Source organism: Nyctereutes procyonoides, unplaced genomic scaffold, assembly GCF_905146905.1.
Source record: "Nyctereutes procyonoides isolate TBG_1078 unplaced genomic scaffold, NYPRO_anot_genome, whole genome shotgun sequence".
NCBI lineage: Eukaryota > Metazoa > Chordata > Mammalia > Carnivora > Canidae > Nyctereutes > Nyctereutes procyonoides.
In genome coordinates, this window is record NW_026575160.1 from 8,001,969 (window position 1) to 8,024,169 (window position 22,201).

General features: G+C 35.6%; 1 protein-coding gene across 4 annotated transcripts in view; it reads right to left on the reverse strand.

Moving 5' to 3' along the window:
- The window catches only part of MACC1 (MET transcriptional regulator MACC1), a 61,750-nt gene that overhangs the window by 23,331 nt on the left and 16,218 nt on the right, over positions 1–22,201 (reverse strand). Inside the window, exons 1-2 of one of the 4 annotated variants that reach the window (XM_055314677.1) lie at positions 15,767–15,880; positions 14,436–14,536 (exon numbers count right to left, since the gene is read on the reverse strand). The exons of 1 other annotated variant lie outside the window; for it this stretch is intronic. Coding sequence is in view for 1 of the 3 variants with exons in the window: in XM_055314675.1 (XP_055170650.1) it covers positions 15,767–15,788 (22 nt within the window). In the remaining 2 variants the exon portion in view is untranslated. Of the gene's footprint in view, positions 1–14,435; positions 14,537–15,766; positions 15,887–20,679; positions 20,695–22,201 lie in introns of those variants that run through there. 2 more of the 4 variants (XM_055314675.1, XM_055314678.1) reach the window with 2 other exon arrangements.

Here is a 22,201-nt window from a genome sequence, read left to right on the forward strand (position 1 = left end):
TGTCAGGCTCCCTGTAGGAGCTCCCTGCTTCTCCCTCTGCCTATGTCTCTGCCTCTCTCTGTGTGTCTCTCATGAATAAATAAATAAAATCTTAAAAAAATAAAAGACTCCTATAAATCAGTAACCAAAATAGAAACAAAGTTATAGAATATTTGGAAAAGATATTAACAAGTATTTCTTTGAAAAGTAAACACAAATGACCCAAGAGTATATTAAAATATGCTCAATTTATTGGAAATCAGAGAAATGCTAAATGAGACCACAGGAGATACAATTACACCCATCAAATTTGCCAAGATTTAAAATCTGCAATACCAATTTTTGGCAAAGATGTGGAGAAAAAGGGAAACCCTATACATTCTTAGTGTAAGTGTTAATTGGTATAACTACTTAAAAATCAATCTGGCATTATCTAGGAAAGATGCTTATACCCTAGTACCCAGCAATTCCAATCTCAATTATTTGTTCTAGTAAAACCATGTACATGTATGTCAGAAAAGATATACACAGATGTGCATTATATTATATTAACAAAACGCTAGAATTCTTTGCCATATGAATGGATAAGTAAATATGGTGTTTTAATTCAGTGAAGTTCCATGTAATTATGAAAACATGAATTACAACTAAAAGCATCAGTACATACTAACAGTAAGCGTCCCATTGCTGAGACTCAGCCTTCTTTACATATATGTTTTCTTTGTCCCATGACAATCCTGAAAAATAGATGTTTTCAGTAAGATTTTACAGGGTAGAAAAATGAATCTCAGCAACAGGACATAACTAACCTACAAGGTCAAATAGCTGGTGAGTGACTGACCCAGAAATAATTCCTCATGAACGTTACAGCTACTCTATACAGCCCATGCATGACTCAGGATGCCATATACCCCATCTCAGACTCAAGGTTCTCAACCCTATATTCTGAAAGTAACCTACTTTCTAGTTCAAACTACCAGTCATGCTAAACTTTTAGTTCTTTTTCTCCTTCAGGTGTTAACTGTACCTCTTTCACCTTTGATTCTTCTTGTCATACTCTTCTTCCAAGTTCTTGACATTTTATTTCAAAGACATCTATTCTATTTTTTAAAGAAACCAAAGGCCTTTTTTTTTTTGGTATCAAGAAGTAAAGAACAAAATTAACAAGGAGAGAAGAGGAAAGGGGGAAAAAGGAAAAGAAATGGGGAAAACATGTTTTCCATACATAATGAATAAACAAATGCAAAAATTATCCCTTATGTGGCATACTTTAAAAATTCAAATGGTGAAATAGCAATTTTCTCCTCTGCTATGTGAAACGAGATGGGAAGTTTGGGTGAAAAGCCAAATTTTGCAATATGCAATTTGTACTTAAATGTCAAGTTTCCTGGCAGATCCTCAAATTTTGTGGTTGATTTTACCAAATTTAATGTCCAAAACTAAAGCCCTTGGCATGTCATATGTATCCAAAACTTTAGGACAGAAAATTAAATACACATCTTTGAGCAAAATTAAGCAAATCAAATTACAATGAATAAAAATGTTTAAATGAAAAAGTATTTTTCAAAAAGATAAAAGTGTATTTTTAAAGATTTCACCTATCCACTCATGAGAAACAGAGAGACAGAGAGGCAGAGACACAGGCAGAAGGAGAGGCAGGCTCCATGAAAGGTGCCCGACGTGGGACCCAACCCTGGGGGGGTCTCCAGGATCACGAGCTGGGCAGAAGGCGGAGCCAAACCGCTGAGCCAGCCAGGCTGCCCTAAAAGTGTATTTTTAATGGAAAATCAATTTAGACAGAAAGCTCCCTAAAACTCCTTAATTTCTTGTAGAGGAAAGAGCAGAAAGGAACAATTTATATCTAGGATTCCTTTGAGGCTAACGGTCCTTGGTGTAAAAAAATATTTATAACCCAGTGAAATGCATTTAGAAGTTCTCAGCAACATAAGAATCAGAATGATGAGTTACACAGTTGTGGTCCTGAAGGGTCATAACGTTTCAGAAACAAAGGTACAGGTGGTTGTCAGCTAGAATTCTTTGTGGAGTAGCCTTCTTCTCCAGTCACCCAAGCAGATCATGCCAGTGGTTCTAAACATCAGTGGTACTAGAATCACCTGGAGGGTTTGTTCAAAGACAGTTTTGCTGGACCCACTCTGTGTTTCTGATCTGGAAAGTCTGGGATTCCATCTGAGGTTTTGCATTTCTAACAAAGTGGCAAAGTGATGTGATAACAGAAAGGTGCAAAATTTTGAGAACCACATTCTGAAAACCACCACACTAAGTTCTTTTCTTGGCCTAATAGATTTCTCCTTATTCTCTGGCTGTTCTCACTATCCCCCAACAAATCCTTCTTCTCTGATTCTTTTTGTTTACACACACAATCTCACAGGACTTCACCCTAAATATGAATTTTTTTTCTATGAATACAGGAAAGAGATGTGGTATACAGGAAAAACCTTTGACTGAAAGGCCCATGGTGGGGGCCTTGGGCGGAGGGCATTGCTTGTTTACACAGGTGCAAATAGCACTAGCCATATTTGTCATTTCCCTGTGTTTTCTTACAATTAAATGTCATGCTCAATGGCAATTGCTTTCCCAAAAGGGAATTTTTAAAATTTTGTCTAAAGAAGCATGAGTCAGTCTTGGCTAAAATGAATAAGTGGGAAAAGAGCAGCTGACTATTCATTTAATTGGGGACATATTCTTGTCAAACATGTCTTTTTAGTACACTTATTCTGATCCTACATGATCCATTATTTTTTTTTCTCAAAAAAAAAACCCACAATGAACAAAGTTTTGTTCTTCATTTATTTTACTGTTTAAACTAGACCTTAAGCAACTGGGAATATATACCAACTATACAACTTAGCCAAGACCCCAGAAAATTTTAGGAGGGTGGGGAGAAGAATGTTTGCAAGAGTAGCCAGGGAAGCAGTATCATTTAAAATAATTATTCCTTTAAAATGTGTTCCTTTGTTGGGTTAAATAGGTGAGGGGGTTCAAGAGTGCCTGAGTAGAGCCCTGCCTAGAGCCCTGCATCAAGCCCCCAAGCACAGAGTCTGCTTGTCTCACTCCCTCTGTTTCTTCTTGCACTCATTCTCTCTCTCAAGAAAACTTTAAAATTCTTTAAATAAATACATATATAGAAAAATAAATGAATAAATAAATAGTCTGAGAGGCTCATACCTCTCAGAATGTAAGGAACCATAATCAGCTGATGATTCTCACCTGGTATGATTTTATTTAATGTTACCATGGTGTGTGTGACCTTACTGGATGTTACCCCCAGAGCACCTTCTGATGGGCTTGTGGCACTTTCTCATTAGTAATTTATATTCTATAAACCAATAATTAAATAATTTGTTATCTCTGGTCATTATGATCAAAGATTCAAAAAACCTGATAGAGAATTTTTCCCCAAGGAAAGTGGCTTCATTAGATTCTTTGGGGTGGGCAGCAGGGACCCTGATACTTTATAAGCAGTACTAGTAATGCACAATAATTTCTATGATGCTTTCAATCTTGGTAACTCAAAATATTCCATCTTGTTAATATTACCACATTAATATGTCTATCACTACCTTTCTATCTTATTACCCTTACATCAATGATAGTATTGAAGTTCAGGAAAATTATGATAATTGTTCAGGATAACATATTAATGAACACAAATCAGGAACAGAGAAACAGTGATCAGAAATTGTTTTATGTTTAGTTTAATGATGTAGCCAAGGAACCTTCACAGAAGCCTCAGTCTGGAAGGGAAAACATGAAGGCTCTAAGTAGATACACTAAAAGGAATATCTCAGGCCTGTAAACTAATAATAAAAATTTGCCATCATAATGATATTCATTTTAAGGATGGGGGCGGGGGCTGTGAGCACAGCTCCCCGCCCCCATACTCCTTTCCTTAATGTAAAAAGAATTTGAAAATGCTTACAAATACTCAACACAATGTGTTTAAATGACAAGCAAGTGCATATTATTCTTCAGAAAGTTAAAAAAAAATTAAAAACACAAGCCAGTGATTAGGGCGATACTTACAGAGAGCTGGTAGGAAACCCAAAATAAGTAATTTTATGAATACCATGCTTTTAAGTTCCATATATGGCCAACAATAAACCACAAATCTGTCTTTCCCTTTCTCAAAGAGATCACAGCAAGGAAATTATTGCTAGTTACAAGCCTCACAGTGATCATACAATACAAATAAATCACTTAGCAGAAGCACCAGCATCATCAGGACTTCTGGGAACAACATCCTCACCCCACCCTTTACCCTATGTTCAACACCTGCTTTCTCTCATGGAACTCTTTCATGATGTGCGCTGATGGTATCTTGCCCAAGGGCAATTGTGTCAAATCAGATGGAAAGCATTGAGTCCAGCTAAGTAGCCATCTGCCTCATTATCCAGATATGGATCTAAGACTACATGTTAGGTTAGAAAAAGCCAGGATAGGTCATCTGGTCTAGTAAAACCCATCATATTTACTTTCTTTCAACTGTTTCCACTTCTCAACCTGCATAGAGTTAGATGTTTTAGCTCTTGATGAGGACAGAGAGCAGCACTTTCTCTTTAAGACCCAAACAACCGGAGAAGGACAAACATTATATGGTCTCATTCATTTGGGGAATATAAAAAATAGTTAAAGGGAATAAAGGGGAAAGGAGAAAAAATGAGTGGGAAATATCAGAAAGGGAGACAGAATATGAAAGACTCCTAACTCTGGGAAACGAACTAGGGGTGGTGGATGGGGAGGTGGGCGGGGGGTGGGGGTGACTGGGTGATGGGCACTGAGGTGGGCACTTGACGGGATGAGCACTGGGTGTTATTCTATATGTTGGCAAATTGAACACCAATAACAAATAAATTTATAAAATTAATTTAAAAAGACCCAAACAATAAGCTAAGTTAAAGATGAGAATCACACTCTTGTAAAAATCGAGACAAGTAGCTCAAATGTAGGCCTTAAACAGAAGATAATTCTACCTTTGTATATGGTAGCTACCATGTTCCTCTGAACATGGTTATGCTATTGCTCCCCCACAAAAGCATATGAGTACTTACCTTATAGTCACAGAACAAGGATTTAGTACTTGCATTGTGAAAACATTTAATAAACTTGTTATCAAATGCCCACTGTTGCCGTATAATATTCCCAGTGATGTGTCTCTCAACTTTAAGTTTTGCATGCTCCTAGATAGCCTTCAAAGATAAATTAGCTGTAAAACCTATTCATAGTAACAGAACAAGTTTAATTGTTGCATAAGTTCTTGGATACAATTTTGGCTACGTAACAGTGAACTTAAGCCTTTTTTTTTTTTTCTTGCACCCTTCAGTGAAAGAAAAAACTTCCTGACTTGTATTTTTCAAAAGGTACTGATTCAAAAGGCATGGAACCAGAGTTGGGATTTACAGTGTGGCTAATGAAGCTAAACCTGTAGGGCCCTCACTTGCACAACCCTTTCCAAGGCCCTGAGCCTAATTCTTTGTTTTCTTGTAAGCTTCATATACTGCATAACTCCTCCACTTTATAGAACACTTAACATCATTAAATCTGCTTTTCACCTATCAGCAGTATTGTTTGTTTGTTATATGTAAATGCATTTTGGGAAAGTACAGAGAATACAGGCTTTGAAATTAGAATTCTCTTGTTTTAAGACCCTGGGTATAAACTTGAGAAAGTTGCTAAACATTTCTGTGATTTTATTTATCATCTGTAAAAAAGAAGCAAAAGCAGAAGAAGAGGAAGAAGAAAAGCAGCAAGTATTTCTATGTGTTACTTTTATTATTATATACCGAGCCCACAATCTTCATAGTACTGCTTTAATAGTCAAATGGCTATAAAAAGTGACACAACCAGCTGACTCCTTTTCTTTTCTTCTGATTTCTTCCTCCTGTTATTCCTGAAAATATATAAACAATTTCTCCAACTGGACCCACTTGAGAAGCTTGAGTTGCTCTCCCTCAGATGGCTTGAGATTCTAACCTTACTTCCTAAGAGAAAAAAAAATGACTACTGACCAGTTGTATTTTGGAACTCAATCTCCTTTTCATCACTCTCTATAGAACATTTTAACAATTATTGTCATTTTAGCTTAACTGAGTATTCAATGTCTGAAATGCTTTTTTTTACCTTTAAAGATAATTTAAAAACACCATATTATTCCCCAACTATAGTTTATCAGTCCCTTTTCAACAAAAATCTAATGTTTTTCAGCCAATACTTGCCCCACTCTTAGTGGACAGAACTAGTGATAAGATTCCCAATATTCTTTGCCAAGAGAAACATAGCCTCTGACAGACATTTTGTATACACCCACAGTCTTTCTTGTTTTGAACTTAGAACACTGGTGTGAATCATCTACATATCATCTGACAAAGTCTACCTTCTTGACAGAAAGCAAATGTCAATGTTCAGTGGCTGTTAAATGAGAACAGAGTGTTCATGGTAATTGCTGTGAGATGGAACACATGAATGAAGTTTGGTAGAACACATGAATGAAGTTTGGTAGATTTTAAAAAGGAGCACTCATTATGCCACATCATCCAATGCATAAAGCAAGAGTTTCCCCTAAGTTCTCCACAATTTATCATGTCTAATTTTTAAAGTTCCAGGGACTTACCGTGTTTTTATTTGTCAATTTTGTAAACTGGGAATAGTGTGCAAAGTAGGAAGTGTTTATCAAAGTACAAACCTAGAAAATTCTAATATGTGTACCTATGTGAATACATGTATTCAGATAGATGGATGAATGGATAAATAGATGGATAATTTTATAGATATATATGACAGATTATATATATACACACAATTTAGTCAAACAATAAATATTTTTGTTATTAATAATACTTCACTGCTCTCTGAATACTGGAAACTAGAAGATCATTTCCTTTCTGAGAGACAAATCTTCAAAATTTCACTTATTTGAAGATAGTATCAAGTAGTGATGGAGTATACAAGAAGTCTAAAGAAAAAGGTTAAAAGAAACTAAAATTTTCCTATGTAAGAATGGAAACCAACTGATGGGGTAGAGAGTTAGGACTGCAGGTGATTGCAGTCTAAAAGGGATATGGGGAATAGGAAGATGTAACTAATGAGAATATTCTCAATGAAACACTAAGAGGTATCCATTGCTAACCTTACTATCTATTTTTTACATATAATCTTCAGAAATCTCGATATGACTCACTGATGCAAAAAAAAAAAAAGTTTATACTGAATAATGAGAGGTGTTGAGTTCTACTTAGAAGGATAAATAACAGGAAAACACAGCTTCCCAAATGAACATATAGGTTACAAGTAGGCAGACCAACCATCCATCTGGGATTACCCAGGACCACTCAGTGTTAAATCTGAAACTTCTCAGCTCAGTGAAAACCAGGATTGTTAGTCACTGTAATTACAAATATAGGGCTATAAACACATGATCTCACAAGGAGGATGTAAAATATTCAATGTAAATTCCTTCTTTCTATACAAATTTTTAAAATATTTGAAACCATCATGAGAAAGAGAAGCAAATACATATATCTGAGCTGTACAAGAATGATTAATTTTAATGTTTTAAATTCCGTTTTATTTTTTTACTTTCAGATATTATTCTAATGGGAACAGCAAATTAAACACAAAGGAAATCATCCAGAATGGAGTGAATAGAATTGTCCATCATTGTCCTTTTTATTTCATTAAATCAGCCTGAAAAATGGAACCCTCTCCTCAGCAGCCCAAACAGACTACAAATCTTTCCAAGAACAAGCCCTTTCTCTCTCTTCCTCTCTATGCCCCCCTTCTTTAAAAACAAGGGTAATACTCAGGTTTAAGAGTTGTGTTTCTCTCTGCTGAAACCCTTGTGAGAGCCGTGGGCTCCTCACCAACAGATGGGGAAAATGGCAGGAGGCTCAGAGTTGTGTCCACAGCACCACCTGGTGCCAGGTCAGGGTCCTCTTGGACTGCTGTTCTGGAATTTTGCTCTGGCCGGCTAACCATTTGCCCTAACCAGCTTAATGTACAACGGTGGTTCTCAATGGTTCCTTCATCAAAATCAACTTAACAACTTAAAAAAATATATGTATATGTAGATGCCCTAAATCAATCCCAAGATCCTGGGATGGAGCCCAGTATCATTATTTTTATTTAAAAAAAAAAAAAAACCTCTCAGGAGATTCTGATATACAATGAAGATTAAGAGCCATGAAATCATGTGATAAAAATATATTTGTTTTAATTTTGTTTGTAAGACAAACATATTACTGGAAATAATAAAATATATGGCAGCTCAAGATGCCCCACCTCCTAGAAGGCAACTCTTCTAGAGGCAAAAACATGTATTAGGATATTGTACTAGACAAGAGGTATCAGGGTGATAAAGGAAAACTGTAGGACTCTCTCTTCCCTGTGGGTAGCATGGCCGTTCCTGGGATAGTCTAGGAATTGTTTCTAAGACCAATTTTGCTCTAGGTTAGGGGGAAAAGCTTTTTCCTTTACACTGCTTTACCAGGGCTCAGGGCTCCTGTTTTTTCTTAGAATTATAAGATCTAGATGGAGACACTTCCAGATATTAAGAAAATGTAACAACTTGCTTTTAGCATAAGTCTAGGTTCTACCTGTGGCTTAGGAAGAGTTTTCTTGGGCTCCAGGTGGTACTTTCTAGCATTCACTCACTCTCTCTTTCCCTTACACATGTATATCCCAAAAAATATCTCTCTGGTTAACATTTTCCAAGTAAAAGCTTCTTAGTACTTAGTACATAAATTTTTTTAAATTTTTTTTAAATTTTTATTTATTTATGATAGTCACACAGAGAGAGAGAGAGAGAGGCAGAGACACAGGCAGAGGGAGAAGCAGGCTCCATGTACCGGGAGCCCGACGTAGGATTCGATCCTGGGTCTCCAGGATCGCGCCCTGGGCCAAAGGCAGGCGCTAAACCGCTGCGCCACCCAGGGATCCCTTAGTACATAAATTTTATAGAAATGTGAATCCCTCATTACAATATTTTGACCAATTATCTGCCTAGGGAAAAAAAATATTTATTTCCCCTAAACTCAAAGGAAAATCTTTAGCTAAAGAATATCAAGAAAATTTAAAGTTTCATGTCAAATCCAACCAACAGAACACTGGAACAATAGTAGCCTTTTCAAAATCAAGATAGTATATATAGGGGATCCCTGGGTGGCGCAGCGGTTGGGATCCTGGAGACCCGGGATCGAATCCCACGTCGGGCTCCTGGTGCATGGAGCCTGCTTCTCCCTCTGCCTGTGTCTCTGCCTCTCTCTCTTTCTCTCTCTGTGACTATCATAAATAAATTAATTAATTTTAAAAAAAGATAGTATATATAAAGGACGTGCATTTTGAAGCTACTGACACTAAGTAATATTGAGTTTTTAAATTTTTTTTGGTTTTATATTACTATATTAACTGCGTGGTATTTAATGTGTATGTCTGCTTTACTATTTTTATTACATATTTAGGAAAGGAGTTGAGGGTTTGGGGTGATACATAATGCATTATCACTTTTCTCATTTAAAAGGTTGGAAATATAGAAATACAGAATGTCTGAAATTAAAGGACAAATGACTAAATTCAGGTAGGAAATTTCTGAGTCCCTTTGTGTCTATTAGGTGAAGTTTTTACACTATGTTGTTCAAGTATACTCTATGCTTATAACTATTTTATAATTGTTGTTTTATAAGTTTCTGCTGGTGACATGAAAAAATTTCCAAACAAAATTTTGAAGATGTTAAATTGTCTTGTGATTCAGTCAGTTTTTGCTTTATAAGGTTCAGGGCTTTGTTGTTAAGCCCATGCAAGTATGCAAAGGCTATGTTTCCTTAAAATGGATTTTCTCTTTATTTTCCTCTGTGTTTCTATTTATCCCTGAATACTTTTTGACCTAAATTTATTTCATGTGATATTAGTATTGCCATACCACTTTCTTTTCATTATCATATTCTACAATTTTAAGATATTAAGATATTAAGATAAGTTTAATATCTCTAGAAATCAAGATGCATATGCAACTGATGTCAGATTTTAATTGGCTTTGACTTTTTCACTATGGTATTACATAAAATAAGTGTGCCTTAAAATGTATGGTATCTTAAATTCAAAGAAATACAGTATTTACCTGGCATATCTTTTACTATTTCTGTATTTCAACTCCTCTGGTTGATTGTTAGATATGCCACCTTAAACATCAAATAGCTGGGTTTTTAAGAATTTATGCTTTTTATTAACCTCTAACTTTAAGTAGTTGAGTGCTATCCTTCTACAATCACTTAAAAACTCCCAAGTTTTACTCATTTCTGATGTAGGAAAAGATGTTAGGGTTTGAAGCTGATAGCCATGAAAGAATTCTTGAGGTGGCTTTGGTGCAAAAAGGTGAAAGCACAGAGACAGGACCCGTAGGCAGAAAGAGCTGTACTGGGGTCATGAGGAGTAGCCCATTATAGACTTTCATGTTGGGAAGGGATTAGGGATAGCATAAGTCTCTAAGGAATTTTGGGAGCAAGGTTTCCAGAACTTTGAGGGAACTAGGTATTATTGGGAAAGGATCATTTATTATTGTCTAATAAAACCTTAGTCATGAGACCTTTCAGATATATCGGTGGGCCATATGTTTTGGGGGATGATTACCAACATGGATCTTGGGGGCTTAGAGATAAAGTGAATTTCTAAAGGAACTTTTATATGTTAAAGTAGACTTAAAGGATCCTGGGGATTGGGCTAAGATTGCCTTTTGCCCTTTGCAAAGTATTAACATCAAGGCAGTTGAGTCCTTAGAGGAAGGTCACTCTGCCTATTTCAAGGACTTGTCAATGGCCTGTAGATAGTAAGGAAATTTAATGATTTTTCTTCTGCTTTTGTTTCCCACATCTATTTCTACTATCTTATGTCATATTTTACTTACTTGCTTCTATTTTTCTTTTCCTTCTCTTAGATTTATAAAATTTTCAATATTCCCTTACATTCCCTATTCCACATCTCTAAACACATATCATATTTCTCTTTAACCTCCTACTAAGACCATAGAGGGTAAATAGTTATCGGTCCTCTCTAAGAAGTAGAAAAATCGAATCTGAATCACCAAGAAATTTTATGTGTACACAGGTCTACAGTTTGCCATTATAATAAATGAACTAATAAGAGACAAAATGCTCTTTAAAATTCTGTCAATATCCTAGCCACTTATCTCTTATAAGCTTTTTATATAACTATATTAAAACACTTATTTCTCTAGGATATATCTTTTGGTATTCAAATAATAGCCAAAATGAGCATTCCAATCAAACTCACACAGACAGACATAAACTAAAATGAAAACAACATGTAATTATGGAAAAGAGGCAAGAAATAAGGAAGATTCTTAAAACTGGTTTGGATGTCCAAGCTAAAAATGAGATGGTACTTATAAAATATACAGAAGGGAATAGAAACATTCCTTAAATAGGTTTTAACTATGAATTAAAAATGAAATAGAAAATTAATTCTGCTGAATTATCAAAGGAAGAGAATGAAAACAGAACAAAGTGAGAAAAATTCACTTTTAGTACTTTTAAACCATTGCAAATAAAATGCAGTAATAGAAAATAAAGATACTGAAAACATGAGAAATCTGACAGAAATAGAAAAAAGACTGTCTAGTACAGATCAAATTAAATTTGTAGCAACTATGGACAGCTAGCACTCATTGGGCATCCTCTGTGCCAAGCATCTATCCAAGTATTTTGTATCTGTTGTCTCCTCTAATCAGCACAGCTGTGCTAGGGGATACACCATATTATTGTCTTCTTTTGGCAGATGGGGAAACTTGGGTACGTAAAGATTAATTCAATTATCCAACATCATACTCTAGGGAGTAAATGGGACAGGAGCCAAAGCCCACAAATCTTGTTCCAGAGCCCACACTCCCTATTGCTATATGCAGAGTGATCCGTGGGCAATATTCCTAAAGTCCTTGATGCAGAAGACATGGGGTAGGGAGCTTCTGATGGAACCCCTGCAAGAATTACCACCCTATGGCCAGAGCTCCTATTATATCCACAATGGGGTCTCAGTTCAGGAAAGTTTTGCTCCTGGGCTCCTCCAGCTGTTTTTCTTTCTTACTTCCTCATGTTCTTTTATTGCCTCTCCTTGTAATCTAAAAGTGTCTTTGATCCTTATGTACTCAAAGGAACTTGATAATTGGGATGTTAATTTTCAGTTTTGCAATATAAGGAAGATGAAGCATTTACCAACAGCATTCTAAATGATTCTTGAACACTCCTGAGGTGGGTGGTGGGGGTAGTGGAAACTTCCAAAAATACAAAATATTTATTCCCTGTACTAAGAATTGAAATAAATTATTATATTAATCAACAATGTGTGAAATTATGGCTGCAGTCAGAATGGAACACCATAAAAATCTAAAACCATACAGAAAGTGGGTAAAATAATAAAATAAATAAACAGGAGCAAGAAATACTGAAAATATAAGATCAGTCCCAGTGGGAGAATTATTAAAATATGATGTGGAAACTTTCAGGAGATTCACATAAAAATGTCTAAGGATTGACTTAGGAATTTGGATTATTTTGTTTGAAGAAAGAGAATGAGTTTATAGAGAGTCCTAAGGAAATCTAAATAATAATAGTTTAATCATACATAAAGATATTCATTACTACACAATTTCAATGCCAAAGTAAATTAATATAAATATCTTGTAATGTAGACAAAACTGAATAAATTAAAAAAACATCATCTCACTGGAATATTATGCAGCTGTTAAAAATAATCTGGATGGAAGTATGTAATAGCATAAAGTATGTTATAAGACTACAGTAAGTCAGAAAAGCTTAAAATGTGGTCCAAAATCAAATGCATATAATTATTATTACCATGTTTTAGAAAATCAGAGAAAGGGAAACAAGATTGCAACAAACATTTTATTTTTTAAAAAAAGATTATATTTATTTATTCATGAGAGACACAGAGAGAGAGAGAGAGAGAGAGAGAGAGGCAGAGACACAGGCAGAGGGAGAAGCAGGCTCCAGGTAGGAGCCCAATGTGGGACTCGATCCCGGGACTCCAGGATCACGCCGCAGGCCTAAGGCAGATGCTAAACCACTGAGCCACCCAGTGATCCCCGACAAACATTTTAAAGTACTATCAAGATGTGTATAAATGGTTAGAATCTTAATACTGATTTTCATTTTCCTTTTGTCTATTTTCCAGTGTTTAACAAGATATGTTCTCTTCTTATGAAAAATTTTTTGCATAATTTATGGACCATGGTGATTAAATTATAGTTTGTTCCCAAAAAAGGGACACATTTAGAGTAAAACAGGATGAAGAGGAAACCACAATGGGAACAAAGAAAATTTCTTAAATTCTTAAAATTCTATCATAAATTAGTATTTCATGCCAATCCCCCTTGATTCCAATAATCATTTCATCTTACAGGACTGGCAACTTAATGATCTTACTACCTTTTCACTGCCCCCCACTTGCCTCCCCCATGAACCAGTCTTTTGTATTCCAAAGCGACTTAATAAAATAAGGACATCTAGGACATAGAAGAACTATAAATAAGTGGTACTTTAAAGATAGAAGGATAAATATACAATTAATAGCCAAAGGAAAAGGCTTAAAATGGTAAAAAATAAATCAGGACACTTCACATTTATTCAAATGTATGTAATACCAGATTATATTTGTTTGCTGAATATCAAAGAAAATTACAATTATGCCAAATTAAATGTTTAATTTTCAAGTTTTCTACTTACTTTCCTTTATTCAAAACATTTTGACCTACTATTTTAATTACTATTTAGCATTTGTATAGTATCTGAAACCAGAAATTGGCTAATAAACTAACAAACCACTAATATATTGTTACTGGATTTGACAATAAATAAAAAATTTTTGCTCAAATCAAATTTTGCAGAACTAACTAAGAATATGAGAGTCAAGGCATTAACAAACAAACATTATTCTGTTGATTCTTTTGTTCAAAAAGGAATAAGCAGCACCTTTTCCCCTTCCCACAGACTGCAGAGATTACATTCTAAAGCATGAAAATTCTGGAGCAGTTCATTTCTTCAAATGCAACAAAGCCAAAATCTGTTAGTTTTTGTAAAATAAAAAAAAAAGTGTGTGTGGGGTTAATCACAAACTTTTTTTTTTCTAATAATAACCCACCTTTCTTTTTTTATTATTTTTGAGAGCCTGCTTGTGGAACTGTTAATGACAGAATTATCAGTGGACATATTACTGTGATTTCTCTGTTAAAAATTCAATTAGACGCTGACAAGAAAAACGAGTATTACTCCCAATAATATTTGCTTTCTGTTTTGTGAAAATACAGTCTTCCCTTGCAAAACACAACTGGTACCATGACACAAAGCCTATAAACAAGGGAGAATAGTAAAAACTCAGAAAACAAAGCTCCAATATTTCTTGAATGACTCACTCACCTTTCTTTTTGTCATGCCAGCTGCACTAATCAAAACATTCTTCCTTAGACATTTTATCCATGTCTACAAATGACTAGCAGTAACACAGCACCTACAGGGTCCTGTAAGGGAAACAGAAACCATACAAGGTCCTTCACACCTCAGCTGGAGGTAAGGAACCTGGTTCAAGGTGTGTTACACATTGATCTGAAAACATAGCTGGGGCCTCTATAACTGGTACTGGATTTGCCAGGCAGGTACCACTCACCTGGAGCTGAGGCTACCAACAGGCTCTGCTTGCAGGTGCTGGCAGAGCCAAGAAGAGCACCACTTGGCAGAGGCTAGGATATCTGAGGTGGCACTGGTCATGAAACCAAGGAAGAATTCTGAATAATGGGTAATTGGAATGGCCAGAGGATGCTGGAGTCCATAGCCTTTAGCTGCTGTGGATGGAGACCCAAAAGCTACAAATAAGAGGTGAGTCACTTTGCATCTCCTTCACTTCTCAGCCTCTTGCCAGGATCTCACATTAGCAAGAGCTAACTGGAATTTTGCTGGCAATAAAAACTGTGGAGTATCAGAAGCCTATCATACATAGAAAAACATAGTAGGGAAAAAAGGGAGACTGAAGGAAAATAGGCAAATGGCTGTAACATCTTTTATCTTCTGTGCCAATTTCTCTGTAGTATTTGTTTAAAATGGTTATATCTAAATTTGTCAGTGAGAATCTGGCATCTTGTTCTTATAATCTTACCAAAGGAATAAAATGATAAACAAATAAGATATAAATAGAAGACAAGGATATAATATACAATATGTAATATATAATATATTTCTATAAACTAGTGATTTTGTTTAAGCCTGCTATTTAAAAAAAATCTGAATTTTCCAACTTTAATAAAGGCACATTTAGCCAGTTTTTGCAAATTACAAAATGGTATCTGTGTTTTCTTACTGCCATGAAGCCATTAATGTTTTACTTAAACCTTTATAATTCTGTTCAAATTCCAACATATGATGTTCATGAACAGATAACTAATACAAGAAGTAAGCAATCAAGAAATGTTTATTAGTCTTTGGTAAATAAAGTAGTTCAATTCTTTGCTACTCTTCTCATTGAGAATCCCTACAACTTTATATTAGCCTTAGTGATCTGCGTGACTAATAGAATCCAGGAGGAACTGGGATTGCTGCGATTGCCAAGTGTAGATCATAATAAATCTTGCAGCCTTGTATTCAGGTCTCTCTGAAAACTTATTCTGGAAAAGAGAGAGAGAGAGAGAGAGAGAGAGAGAGAGAAGAAGAAGAGAAGGAGAGAGGAAGGGAGGGAGGGAGGAAAGAAGGAAACTTACTCTGGGTGAAATCAGCTGCCATGTAAGAAATCCAACTGCCTTGAGACCACCTTGGTGGAGATACTACACATGGGTGCTCTTGTTGACAGTTCCAGTGGAGCTCCAACTCCTAGCCAGTCCCTGCAAGGTGCCAAACATGAATGTGAAGGCACCTTGAACCCTCCAGACCAAATCATCTGCAAACCAAGAACCACAGTCCATACAATGATGAGCAGAAAACCACCCAACCAATCCCTACCTGAACCTTACAGCTATCAAATTGTGAGATGTAATAAAATGCTTATTTTGAGCCACTAAGTTTTGGGATAGTTCATTATGTAGCAAGAGATAAGGAATGTGGTCTTTCTAATAAGCAAGGAAATGCACACTAAAGCAAATTATCCATTTTAAAGGTAACCAGGTTATACTGGCTAATGTAATTAAATCACAAAACACAGTATTCAGGGATAAGGTGTTCTCATATCTGAGTTATGAATTTGAAAATTAATATAATATCTGAAGGAAAATCTTTGACAATATGAAGTTGATACAAGTTGAGCTTATGGCCCCTTAGTGTGATGAGTTCATTCAAAGCACTGAGAAGGCCCCTAAAAATTTATGTTTACAATTTGTATTATTTTTCTCAAAGGGTCGCCTTCCCAAGTTGTACAAATTTCAGGCCCCACAAAATAGAATCTGTCCCTGGGGAATGTATATTCATAATCCTAAAACTCTTTTAGCCCTTCTCAGTAATTTATATTTTCCCCAGGAATATAATTCAAAAGGAAGAAGGGCAGCTAAGTTTATAAAACTCCTTATCAGAGCATGATATATAATAGAAAAATAAACTGCAAATAACTCAAATGTTCTATAACAGATGAATAATTGAATAAATTATAAACTATCAACTGAGGGCACAATGTCAACTTTTTAAAAACTACTTACAAAATCTCTAACAACACAAGAAGTTGTTTATAGTATGGTTAAGTGAAAAAGCTAATTTGGAAAGTTTATATAAACTATGATTGCAAGTATAAAAATGTATACATTACAGATAAAAACTGGAAAGAAATTTGGAGAAGTGAGAATGGTTGAGATGATGGTCATGAGATGCAACTTTGTCTTTAATTTTTTTTCACATTTTTTCTTCTAAGTCACATCCCATTATGGTCATTGTAAGTGATGCAAGCTCTCTCAGAAATCAGCATATGAGGTTTTATAAGACATATCCTGTAAAGTTGTGGCTAAACTCAGGGAATTCTTGTACTGCCCAAATATCAGGAAAGCAGACCAACTGGGCTGTGGAAGTCCACTTCTCATATCTTTGCAAAATTGATGTGGGAAAATAAATTTGTCATTAGGAAGGTAAACTCAGACTCATGGGGAAGTTTGTCTTCTTTCTCTTCCTCTTTCACCTCATGAATGACAAAGTAAAACTGTGAGGGGCCAGAAATCGAAGAGCTAATACTGTCACCATCTCCACATCTCCCATCTTTATACAAAAAGGAATGGATTTAAGCGCGCAGACACACACACACACACACACACACACACACACACACAGCACAGCTTCAAGTACACATATTTAAAGCAAACATTAGCTGTTATAATAATTTTTTGGATATTATGGCATGCTGGTGGGAAATCTTAAGATCTGGAAGCTAGTTCTAGGTTTGCGACCAGCTAGTTATGTGACTGCAGTGACACTCTCCTTGCTGAGAGTCTCATGTGTCCATCTGTAAAATGGAAGGATCGTCAAGACGTGATCACCAAGATCCAGTCTGTTGTCACCACACTCCAGCTCTGTCCAAAATGAAATGGGGTACATTTAAAAAATAAGGAATTTGTGAAACCACACTGTTAAGTGGGTTTTATCTCTTTGTTATATCATACATTCAAATAATTAGATTTCAGATGTCAAAATTTTTGACACTAGAGAAGCACTGAAAGGGAAGCCAGGTTTGGACGTAGTTCACTGGTGACAGAAGCAAGGGACCCAGCTCTCCTTCTATTCTCCAAAACAGTGCAACCAAATCCCACCCCCATGTCCTCTCCTTTTAATTTTCTTTAGAGTAACCCAGGGAAAGCCATTTTAAACTGAACTCGTGGCAGAAGTAAAGAGAGACTCTGAAATAGCTCTCCCTCTTTCACTGTGCCTCATTTGGGTGATGGCCAAGCCAGCTAAACCTCTGGGCTCTTGTGGCAGAGCTTCAATAGACAACTAGGAAGGCAAGACTATGTCAGGTACTTTACTTCCACACAAAACATCACTGTGCTGTATTCAAGAGCAATATGGAAAGCCTCCCTTTCGGGTGTGTCCTCACAATGTGAATTTAAACTCACCTACCACATCTTTTCTTTAAAAGCCATGCTGAGACTAAAAGAGGATACAGGAACCATTTACATACACAGTTCTTCTAGTCTTACCTCTAAATCACTTTCAATCAAGAGACAGTATTAAAAAGTAAAGCATTTTACTCCAGCCTATCAAAATGGCCTTTATAGAGTGATGGTTCAGCACTATCTCCTTGGTTTTTACTCATGGTACAGATGAGATGTGACCATATATGAAATTTCTAAATATTTTTGTAAAACTGTAATCAGGGAATTTGTCTGTGGTGTTCTCATATAAAGCCCTGTATGGCAAATTATTTTCAGAGTTTAGGGATAGGAAAAGTTTCTTCCTCCTAATGTTTTCTTTTACTAAAAGTCTGCATCACCTCGTGCTTTGGATTTTCCTTTGGCTACTAAGGAAGCTTAGGCTGGGCTTTTATACATTTGCAGTAATATCCCTATATTCCCACCTTTGATTTGTTTGATATAAGTCATTTCCTCTTCCAATCCCAACCAACCATACCTTGTCATTATTATGTGAGGCTTAGCTTCTATTGTTAATTGTTTTCAATTTTATTGTGTGTATATTTTTATGATTAGATACTTCGAGACATATTGGGGAAAGGTAATATATAAATATATAACAGTGTGTATTGGTTATATGTATATATGTTTCTGTTGTATGTGATATATATTATCATTGATTATCACAGAAAACATATCCTTAGAACTGAAAAGACTTTAGTAATAATTTAATTGATTAGTTCCTAACATAATTTTCTCATGCATGGAGAATCTATTTCTTTAAAGGAAATATTGTCCAGAACTTAAAGAAATACAGTTGTAAAAGAAATAAATAAAAGCAAAGCCCATCTGTTTGAAAGGAAGGAAGATAAAAGTTCACTACCCTCACCTTGCTACCGCCCTGTTCACTGAATGGGGAGCTCTGGAGTCATTCCACAGAACTTGGTTTTCCATGGTGCGTATTTAAATACTACTGATCAACTTCAGTTGTCTTCTTTTATAAATATGGAAATTAAAACATTGAAATTATGAGTTACCAAAAAAACCTAGTTGGTTATGAGGTCAATATCAGATTTTAGGTCCCTGACTTCCAAATGTTTATTTTTTTCACAACAGGAAGATAAATCCCAAAATCGGTTTAACATTAAAATTGTGGTGCTTGAAAAGAGTTGAGTGATTTGGGATTTTGTTAAAAATTAAAGAGTCTGAGATTTTCTTAAAATCAATGAAGCAGCAAACGCTATTTTCTCTTTCTTCCTCCTCCCAGGCCTATCCAGCAAGGAATTGCTCTCCTTTCTTCTCAGATTTGCTGTCAGCTGGTTCTGCCACTTGCCTCATCCCAATGCAATCTCCGTAGAGCTAAATTTTTTGACCTTCTGAGTAAAGAATCATGTGGCCCTGCAGTTTTTTGTATATTAAATAAAGACAGCTAAGATAAAGATTATATGGAATCTTAGTGACAACTCGTTTTTCTTTCTTGGGCATTAAAAATTGGCCAGACTTTGATTTTTAAGATTATACACATCAAATTCTTTTGTCCATTTAGAAAAACCTGCACATATTCTTGTGTAGGTACCATCAATAAACTGGGGAATGAATTAACTGATGAATTAATTAACTTGGAATAACTGGGGAATGAATTAACTGAGGAATTAATTAACTTAGAGGCATGGTTTATTTTACAAATGTCTCCAGATGAAAACCAAGAAAGTAAAATGTAACTGTATTATGCACAACGGTTTCAGAAAAACTAGATAGACCATGGAAAGTTAAAAAACCCATATTTGAACTGCAAAATTCAAAGTCACAAATCTTCACACTCAATTTCAACTGAAGCAGTAAAAGTTTCAATCAAATTTTGATCATTTAGTAGTAGGCTCAATATCATGGCTTTTAGGAGAAATGTTTTTACTGTATGTTTCAATTTTTACTCCATACAATATACAGGCTTATTTTTTCACTAGAATATATAGACAATTTCATTTATGGAAAAATTTATTTAACAAAATCCATTTCAACATAAACCATTTAAAGGATCATAAGAAGAAAACATCACTCTCTAGTGGTGAAACCTTGAAATAGCAAGGTCCTGAGGGCAGAAGGTCTTCCTCCTGACTGGCACTGACCCATCCAGATAGAGGAATTAAAAGAAGGGTCTGAAGAGTGGGTATTAGCGAAGAAACCTCAAGAAGACTACAACATCTGGAGGTTCCTGAGGGCATCAGATACCTGAGGCATGCAGTATGGTGGGAAGAGAAGCAAACCACTGACAAAAAGATATTGATCAAAGCAATGTCTGATCTCCTTTCAGGAGGACTGGGAAAAACCTGGCAGTAATTAAACTAGTCCCTAAGTAAAGTCCCAGGGACTTTTCTGAATCAGATTTAGCCATTGAATCCAAATGCAGCATGGGAGATCAAGAGGGATAAAGAGCCAAAAGAATCATGCTCTTTCAGGATGTAAACAATGAATAAAGCAGGACTGCCAAAGACTTGAGTTTAATGGATGTTAGTCTCCTAGTGGGCATCAGAGGATGAAAGGGGATCAATTGGCCAATGTAAACACTGAAGGCTTACCCAGACAAGTAAACATTTTGTCCAGGCTCCACCTTTTGATTATCCAATCATGTCTTGATAAGCTCCTGAAGTCAGCCCCTGGTCCTAGCCTCCATTCTGGAGTTCTCCATTCAAATCTCAGCAACATTTTTAATCTTTTCAGTTTTTCTCTAATGAAACAAGATTTTTTTGAGCGTTATCAATTTATAAGTCAAGTTACATATATATTATCCAATTAATCATAAGAATTAATCCCATACACTCCAAGCAGCCTTGATATGAACAAATCTTTCAAATGAGAGACAAAATAGGGCTAAAAAATAATAATATCAATTGGCATGATGATGAAGAGTTCATGAGAAAGGGAGATCTACAGAAGACTCAGTAAATCCTTTGCCCAAAGAAGTATGATGATGAGACTATGCAGGAAGAGGCTTTTCCAAATGATTAAATATTATAAAGTACTTTTAAAAATCCAAAGCCTTCCATAAATACTAGATCCTATATGAGTTATTATCCTGCTGGCTATAAAAAGGGAGGATGGTAGTAATAATAGTAACTTGAATTTTGGAAGGCGTATCATTTCAGACACTTGTGCTTTTGAATGCCAGTTTATTAATCCTCAGGGCTATCTTAAGAGTAGCCAATGTTATTACCTCTTTTTGCAGATAAGAAACTAAGACACAATTATGTGGCTTATAAAGATTTGCACAGGTAGCTGAGAGTAGAAGGAAAATTCCTTATCTACAAAGGTGGGAATGTAGTCCACATATAGAGTTGGCAGATTGGACCTTCTCTTGTCCAGACATATCAAGAAGTGGGGACCATCCCAAATAAAGTTATCTGAGGTAAATGGGGATTACACAAGAGAAGGGGACCTGAGAGTGTGCAGTGGAGTGTTGGAGGCAGCAGTTCTACGCAAGAAGATAACCAGTGAGGTACACAGGTGAAGGGTTTGGCTTGCCTTGCTCAGCACAATGGACTTGTTGGCATCCTCTTGGCCTGAAGCCAATCCCTGCTCTCACACTACCCTCCTTCTCCACACCCTCCAGTAACTGTAGAGAGATCATCGCATAACCATCAGGAAGCAATCACTTCAGAACCATGCTCTGAAATAAGGATTAGAATAAGGGAATAAGTACAATTGCTCAAATTAAATAGGAAGTACACAATGACAACAGAGCACTCATTAACACAAGAATTAAACAACAAAATGAATGAAGAGGAAATCACAGAAGTGAGTCAAGAGTACATAAAGTGTCATCCAAAATAATACTGCAGAATTTACTTTCATTTCTACCTCCTTCTTTTAGTAAAAAAAAAAGAAACAAACAAAAAACAAAGAAAAAAAACCCTAATTTTATTTAAAAATTAGTAATTCTTTAATTTTATTTTAAAATAATGCTTACGATAAATTTACAAATAAATAAAACTAAAGTTTCTGTAAAATGAATCAATTAGAAAGTCATAAATTATACATATCTTCATAAAAGAAAAAAGCCTTATGAGCAGAATTTTAAAGCAGTTGTGATTTAGCCACATG